The 8,536-nt window shown below is 47.5% G+C and overlaps 1 protein-coding gene across 5 annotated transcripts in view; it reads left to right on the forward strand.

Moving 5' to 3' along the window:
- The window catches only part of LOC133114479 (septin-9-like), an 87,840-nt gene extending 79,996 nt beyond the window's left edge, over positions 1-7,844 (forward strand). For all 5 annotated transcript variants that reach the window (XM_061223928.1, XM_061223931.1, XM_061223930.1 and 2 more), the window contains 5 exons: positions 2,213-2,330; positions 4,106-4,201; positions 4,541-4,637; positions 6,643-6,694; positions 7,022-7,844. In XM_061223928.1, coding sequence (XP_061079912.1) covers positions 2,213-2,330; positions 4,106-4,201; positions 4,541-4,637; positions 6,643-6,694; positions 7,022-7,154 — 496 coding nt within the window. In that variant the 3' untranslated portion in view covers positions 7,155-7,844. The remainder of the gene's footprint in view (positions 1-2,212; positions 2,331-4,105; positions 4,202-4,540; positions 4,638-6,642; positions 6,695-7,021) is intronic.
- The last annotated feature ends 692 nt before the right edge of the window (positions 7,845-8,536 follow it).

Below are 8,536 nucleotides of genomic sequence, written 5' to 3' on the forward strand. Positions count from 1 at the left end.
GAGAGAGAGCCAGAGAGAGAGAGGGTGAGAGAGAGGGTGAGAGAGGGAGTAAGAGAAAGGATAGCCACAGGTAGAGTGCCTGAAGTGCAGTACAGTAGGGAGGGAGGGAGGGAGAAAGGACAGAGTGAGAGAGAGAGAAGGAGAGAGAGAGGGTGGAGAGAGAGAGGGAGAGAGAGAGAGAGAGAGAAAGGGAGAGAAAGGGAGACTAGCCTGCTTGCATCTGTACTTCGCGTTGCCATGTCTTCCCTCTCTGACGCAGATGTGGGTGATAAAGTAAAATGGAGCCAGCAGAGGGCAAGCATAGCATCTTTGTGCCTGTCCACCATCTTTGTGTCTGTCCACACACCCCCCCGGATGACATCATGTACTTTATGCGCTTTACACACCATTACCCCTCATAGCAAATATGCCGTCTTTAATCGCGAGGCCAGGTGTCCGAAAATAGCCCCGGTCACAGCGTGGCCGCGCAGGACAGCTGTGCAGAATATTTATACTCAGTGACTCATTTTTTCCCCTGAAACGTCAGGACATTTGATTGATTTTTTTTTTCCCTCGCAAACGTGACTCAGGCAAACGAGGCCTGAAAGAAAATGGACGTTTGATTACAGAGTGCTGTAAAATTCTCAGCGCCAAATCGACTCTAACATTTAGAGTTCACGTCAGTCCCATGCACTCTGTTCGTGTTATAAGCCCCCTGTTGGTGTTATAAGCACTCTGGTAATGGTATAAGCACTCTGAAAGTGTTATAAGCACTCTGAACATGTTATAAGCCGTTTGTCTGTGTTATTAGGGGTCTGTAGCATAGTGGTTAAGGTAAATGACTGGGACACGCAAGGTCGGTGGTTCGAATCCCAGTGTAGCCACAATAAGATCCACACAGCCGTTGGGCCCTTGAGCAAGGCCCTTAACCCTGCATTGCTCCAGGGGCACATTGTCTCCTGCTTAGTCTAATCAACTGTACGTCGCTCTGGATAAGAGCGTCGGCCAAAATGCCAATAATGTAATTAGCACTCTGATAGTGTTATAAGCAGTCTGATAGTGTTATAAGCACGATGTTAGTGTTATAAGCACTCTAATAGTGTTATAAGTACCATCTGAAACTATTGAGAATACAGCTGATACAGCTTGGCCAGCTTACAGCAGTAGGGATCCCATTAAGATGGAATTTTCAGCATGAAACATTTTCAGCTAGAAAATAATAATAAATCCCACATTTCCTTAAATTCCCTATCCCAGATTGGTGACCCAGTAGTTGGGGTCTAACTACTGCCCATCTTTGAGTGTGTCCTTCTGGTAGAGAGTACAGACACTGTGCCCAGGAGTGCATCTGGCTGACTGGCTGATTTAATTTGTGAATTAAAATACAGTATAATCGCACATGTTCCTAAATAACATATGCTATGATTGTTCTTAAAAAATGATCAATGGTGACAAAGTAACCACAAGACGTCTTTCCGTTGTGGACCTCCGTGAGACAGTAGACATGGCAGGTATCCCTACAACCATTGCAGTGGAATCACAGCATCAACGTTAACGCCACAGGAAATTCTGCACAATGGGGCCTGACGCCCTCTGGTGGTGACAGTGCATATTGTCAGCCTTGAAATTATCTTCCGAGAAAATAAATTTTAAAATCCCATTACTTCAATAGCTCTGACTTCTGCAACATAATATGTTGGATTGGTGCTTTTCATTTTTACGATGTTATTTAACAAGTTATATTCTCTTTCCTGCAAGGTGATTTTATCTTTCCATTTTAAAGTGCTTTTATTTGCGTATCAGAAAGTGGAGCTAAACAAAGGTGACTCTCTCAGTGCAGTGTTAATGTCTCTCTCTCTCTCTCAGTGCAGTGTTAATGTCTCTCTCTCTCTCAGCGCAGTGTTAATGTCTCTCTCTCTCTCCCTCTCTCTCTCAGTGCAGTGTTAATGTCTCTCTCTCTCTCAGTGTAGTGTTAAGGTCTCTCCCTCTCAGTGCAGTGTTAATGTCTCTCTCTCTCTCCCTCTCTCTCTCAGTGCAGTGTTAATGTCTCTCTCTCTCTCAGTGCAGTGTTAATGTCTCTCTCTCTCAGTGCAGTGTTAAGGTCTCTCTCTCTCTCTCTCTCTCTCTCTCAGTGCAGTGTTAATGTCTCTCTCTCAGTGCAGTGTTAAGGTCTCTCTCTCTCTCTCTCTCTCTCTCTCAGTGCAGTGTTAATGTCTCTCTCTCTCTCTCTCAGTCTCAGGCCGCTGGATGTGGAGTTCATGCGTCGGCTCAGTAAAGTGGTGAACATCGTCCCAGTCATCGCCAAGGCCGACACCCTCACCCTGGAGGAGAGAGACTTCTTCAAAATGAAGGTACACAGATATACACACACACACACTCTCACGCGCACACACACGCACACACACACTCTCACGCACACACACACACACACACACAATCTCACGCACACACACTCTCACACACACACACACTCTCACGCCCGCACACACACACACACACACTCTCACACTCACACACACATGTATTCATGTGCAAGCACACATGTGCACACCTGAGCTTTCTCTTTTTCTCCATCACCCCCTCACTCTCCCTGCCCCTCTATCTCCATCTATGTTTCTCTCTCCCTCCCTTTCACTCTCCCTCTCTCCCTCCCTCTCTCCCTCCCACTCTCTCTCTCTCTCCCTCCTCTCTCTCCCTCCCTCCCTCCTTCTCTCCACTCTCTCTTTCTCTCCCTCCCTCCCTCCACTCTCTCTACACCGTGACGTAGCCATCTTGGCAGCCGGTTCACGGGGCCCTGTAAAAAGTTTACAGAAGGGGCCGGGTGTCTCTCTCTTGGGAATGGAGGGGCAGCCAAAGAACACAGACATGAAAGGGCGCGGGGACGATTCAAACAGCCGCCATCTGGGCCGCCGTGCCCCGCCCGCGGCCCGTGGCCCTTAGCCCTGAGAGGGAGGCTCTTTTCTGCCTGCTTCCCCGGCCCTCTGGGGCCGTTCCGTGAACTTGGGTCTCTTATACGAGGGGGGGGGGGTGGTGGGGTTCTGACCAGCTGCTACTGGTCCCTATTTTTTGCATTTCCTGGCAAAAGACACAAGTCACGCTGGGGTGTCTTCCTGCTCCATCTCATCAGCCGTCGCTGAATGTAAGGAATGGCCCAATGAATGACAGCCAATGAAATTGATAGGCTCACGTTCATGCTGGGGCACGATTGGCCAGGTGTGGTTCCGGAACTGTGACTCACAGTAGGCGCCGCGGCAGCTCTCTGCCTTCAGGGAGTTCGCTCTGCTGACACGGCAGGGTTCCGTGACATCACTTCCTGTGTTACGTGTGTTATGACTTCAAGGTCAACCATCACTGTCTGACGAAGCTGGTGGTTCATTTGGACTGGGCTCTTGCAGTTTATATATTATAATGAACATCTTACAGGAGATTAGCGGAAGGGATTATGGGTACACTTGAAAAATTTGATACGGTGTTCAGTTCATCTGGATGTTACTATGTAAGCTTGTTTTTATATCTGGTTTGAATAAATGTAGGTTTAAAGTGTTTTCTGCATTTTAAAATGAAATGTTTTCATGCTATTTTTCGAGAAGATTGCAGCCTTTCGAGATGAAGTTTCTGAAGTTTGATTGAAATGGAGGAAATAGTGGTGACGATTGGTGCCGCACAAAGACTGCTTCAGTTCCTCTCTCATTTCATTTACAGACATCCGGCAACAACTGAACACACAAACAGTGCTCAGAGACTTAGAACAATGTCCCTGAAGTTATGAAAAGAAAAATTATATATGTGATTTCCTGGGCCATCCGGTCACCTGCAGTAATTTTGTGGCTTTACACAGGTGGGGTGTGTGGGCTGTTGTGAATTCACTTCATTGTACATCACTCTGGATAAGAGCGTCTGTTAAATGCCTGTAATGTAATGTAATGTAATGAATGTAAAATGTCTGTTTTGTGTGTGTGCTCTGGTCCTCACATTGTCTGTAGTCCTCACAGTGCATGTGGAATGTGTGTTTGTGTGTGAGAATTCTGGTACTTACATTGCCTGTAGTCCTCACATTGTCTGTAGTCCTCACATTGTCTGTGGTCCTCACAGTGCATGAGGAATGTGTGTTTGTGTGTGCCTGCAGATCAGGGAGGAGCTGAGAGTGAACGGCATCGATGTGTACCCTCAGAAGGAGTTTGATGAGGACACAGAGGACAGGATGATCAATGAGAAGATACGGGTGAGAAACACACACACACACACACACTGATTCAATACAATAACACACACACACTGATTCAATACAATAACACACACACACTGATTCAATACAATAACACACACACACTGATTCAATACAATAACACCCACACACTGATTCAGCCCAGTAAGAAGCACACACACACACACACACACACATTGCTTCTGCACAGTAACATACACCCCGCAGACCATGCAGGTGCAATCGCTGGACCATCCCCAAATCATCTGCCACTGTCTACAAGCACATCACTATGCAGAGTGCATGTGAGTGTAGCAAATTCAGTACCTGACATTAGCCCCCCTTCTCCAACTGCAGGAAATGATCCCGTTTGCTGTGGTGGGGAGCGACCAGGAATATCAGGTCAACGGGAGGAGGATTCTGGGAAGAAAGACAAAGTGGGGCACCATAGAAGGTAAGCTTACATTGTGTTGGCTCCAGCCAATCAGGACCAAGCTCTCTTTTCCCCCTCACTCATGTGTTTACATCGTGTGGGCTTCAGCCAATCAGGACCAAGCTCTCTCTGTATGCCAGTTAGGCCGCTGTTTGCATAAAAAAGTGTTTTTAAACATGTTTAAAAAAAGCACAGACGGACCCCACCGCCAATCACACCCAATCACACACCACCCTGTGAGAAAAGCTGTTAACACGCAGTTTCAAAATGGAGGAGGAATCAGTTATGAAGGCTAAGACAGGGAGGGAAATTCAGAGATGAGCAAAGATGGATATAGTAGAGTTTGTGCGCATGTGTGTTTGTGTCTTTGTGTGTGTGTGTGTGTGTGTGTGAGGGTGTGTGTGTTCTAGTCACTGTGTTACACACCGTGTGTAATGTACGTGTGTGTATATCGGTGTGTGTGCGCCACAGAGATGGCAATGGCTCCGTCTTTTGCGCAGTCAGCTGAGTGGAGCTGCGTGACATGTCAAAATAAAAGTGGCCGTCGAAAGGTGTCAAAATAAAAGCGGCCGTATAAACGTGTCAAAATAAAAGCTCATTCACTCATGCCCAACGTGCCGCTTGTCTATCGCCTCATCGCCACCCGAGATCTGCCTATTGGCTGTCGCGGGTCGTCTCCTGGGAGACCGCGCGAATAAATAAACCAGACATTCCACACGCAGCTTGGCGGCGGCCATTTTGGGCAGCGGTGCTGGTGGCTTCATAATTAGGGGACTTCCATCTGTCGGCGACGGCTGGAGTCTCGCCCGTCTGCGCGGGCGTTCTGAAGCGCTGGTCCTTATGTTTTCACCTGAGGACGTCTCCTGGCTTCTCTTCCGCCTGGCTACAACGACAGCAACACACCTGCGAATAAAGGATGGGAAAAAAAAAACCGATATCTTCTACCTGTCGATTTGGATAACAACATACTCGCGAAAATTTTTTTATTTTTTTTTGGTAAAAAAAATAAATAAATAAAAAAGGGCAAAAAGACTGCATATTTAAAATGGCGTCAGACGACAGCACTGGATTTCTGCGCCGTCGACGGTGGAAATGCAATTTCCTGCTCGGCGTGGTGCACTTGCCTTCCCGTTTGCCACCTTGACACAATCTATAATTCACACACGCGTACTTCCTCACGGGGCTGCCACGCATCCGTCACGCCAAATTTGTCAGCCCGTCACACTTATCTGTGCGGAGGGGGGGGGGGTTAAATAAATTGAATAACTTGAGTCCTTATCTCCAGTCGAGAAACGGATCTTGCCATCGCAGTCTGTCCTTGCTCCTCCCCTGACCTGCATCGCCCTCTAGTGGAAATACTGGAGAACTGCAGTTCTGCATTTTCTTTCTGACACTTTTATCTAAAGTGACTTACAGTTGATTAGACTAAGCAGGGGGGCAATCCCCCCCGGAGCAATGACGGGTTAAGGGCCCAACGACTGTGTGTAGCTTATCACGGCTACACCGGGGCTTGAACCAGCAACCTTCTGGGTCATACTCATGCACCTGAGACCAATAGGCTGCAAGCTGCCCCCTCCTTCTAGATTTCTAGAAGTCAGTCAGAATTGACCTCTGATAGCCAACAGCTCTGCACTAAATCCATTGGTTTGTTCTGGATGTCAATGTTATGAAATTGCTGAGAATTAGGACTATTAAGCTCTGCACTTTCAGCAATAGGAGACTGTATGTGGCACTTTGGCAAGCCTGGTCATCAATCCCAGTGCTCTCTAGTTCCACTATAAGTTTTAATCAGATATTTTATCAGAATCTGGACATGCAAAGATGGCGGCCCTAGATGGTCCAAATGCCCATGAAATGGTTAATTCCTGTTTCTGAAATGGCATTTATTAGTGTCAGCAATTATAATAAAATGGCTGAGCATTTTACTTATATGACCAAACTGTTATGGTAAAACTGCAAAAACGTTGTTTAAAGAAGGATGTAAAAAATGGCGTGACTGTAACAGAATTCATTGTTTCCTTTGCAGTTGAAAACATTGGCCACTGTGAGTTTGCCTATTTGCGGGATCTTCTGATTAGGTACGTGAGCTGCCTGCTAATCAGAAAATGTGCTGTGTCATGTCTTTGTTGGAGAGTTCCTAGGCATACTGTGTGTGTGTGTGCGTGTGCAAGCCTGTGTGTGTGTGTGTGTGAGAGAAAGCGAGTGTGTACATGTGTGTGCATGTCTGTGTGCATGTACTCTGTGAGTGTGTGAGTGTGTGTGTGTGTGAGTGTGAGTGTGTGTGTGAGTGTGTGTGTGTGTATGTACAGCAGCACCCCTCCTGCTCATCCCTGCTGTGGGTTTGGTCTCTCTCTCTCTCTCCCTCCCCCCCTCTCTCCCCCCCCCCCCCCCTCTCTCTCTCTCAGGACCCACATGCAGAACATCAAAGACATCACCAGCAGCATCCACTACGAGGTGTACAGGGTCCGCCGCCTCAACGAGGGCAACGCCCAGACCAACGGGGTCGCCCAGCACCACGCCTCTGCCCACGAGATGTAGCCCCCTGCCCCTGCCCCTGCCCCCGTGCCCCTCCTCCTGCCCCTGTGCCCTCCCCCTCCCCTCCACTCCCCCCTGCCAACCTCCACTCCAGCCAGCTTCCCAGCTCCCACCCCCACCGCTAGTCCGCACTCACTTCCCCTTCCTGGTCACGTGACCACGGGGCAGTCACGGGGACAGGGTCCCGATTGGCCCCTTTTTGGCACACATGCAAATGAGATGTAAATGAGCTGCTGTGGGAATCTTCCGCGATTCCGGAATCTTGCGTCCGGTCGCGCATCGTTGGGCGGTCGCCCCCGGCAACCCCCACGACTCTGCGTCGGCCGAGAGGCGGGTGGGAGGGAGGGGGAGGGGCGCAAGGGTATGACGTCATCACAATATCAAGTCCATTCCCTTGAAGCTGTTAATACTATTAGCTGTTAAAACTATTTTTTAGTTTTTTTTTTGTAAAAATGTGCCTCAGCAAGTTTTACCTTCCCTTTTCCCTGAGCATATCGTTTACAAACCGTCTTGGAATCTCAGTGGTTTAAGAAAAAAAAAAAAAAAAAAAAAAAAAAAAAAACAGCAACAACAAAGTGCCAGAGATTTGAATAATGCCCCTGCTTGAAAATGGGTCATTGGAGGAATTATGTCGAAATAAGATCGGCTAACTGCGGGGGGTGTCAACAAAGAACAGTGAATTCAAGTGAGGGGGTGAGGGGGGGGGGGTTGAGTTGACAAAATGACACAGCAACGCCTTACATTTATGGGACAAAATGGCGACTGTACAAGGAGGCCATTTTAAAGTTTATCGGTTATTTCATTTGGGTCTTTTCTCCAGCGCATAATTACGCCAGCGTTTTTTTCGCCGTTTACCCACTTCTTTCATGGCTGCTCTGTTGTTGTTGTTGTTGTTGTTGTTGTTGTGATTATTATTGTGTAATTAATATTAACGTCGTTATATTATAATTATGATTTCGCTGTCTGTTAATCGGGGGAGAGATGTAAGGAGTACGGAAATGGGTTAATCTTCTGCTCTTGGTGCCTTTATGAAATACCAAAATTATCGTCCTTTCAGCTCTGAAGAGTAATACTTTTATATACGTATTGATTTCAAAGAAATTAATAATATTTATGCATTTTATGACAATTACCCCCCCCCCCCCCCCCCCCACACACACACACACGTATTACTATTTTATTTATTTTTGATTATCCACACGTACGTTGATAGAAATAGGAGTGTGTTTTTGGGAGTAACAGTGCAAACTAAGCAACTCGATGTGGCTAAATTCCTCAGCCGAACCCTCTCACTCTCCGCCGTAACAAGACTGATATTAACGGTACGGGGTTCTGTTCAAAATGGCCGTCCCCGGTGTAGTAGCTATCCTGCCCCCCCCCCCCTG

Source organism: Conger conger, chromosome 16 (assembly GCF_963514075.1).
Source record: "Conger conger chromosome 16, fConCon1.1, whole genome shotgun sequence".
Taxonomy (NCBI): Eukaryota; Metazoa; Chordata; class Actinopteri; order Anguilliformes; family Congridae; genus Conger; species Conger conger.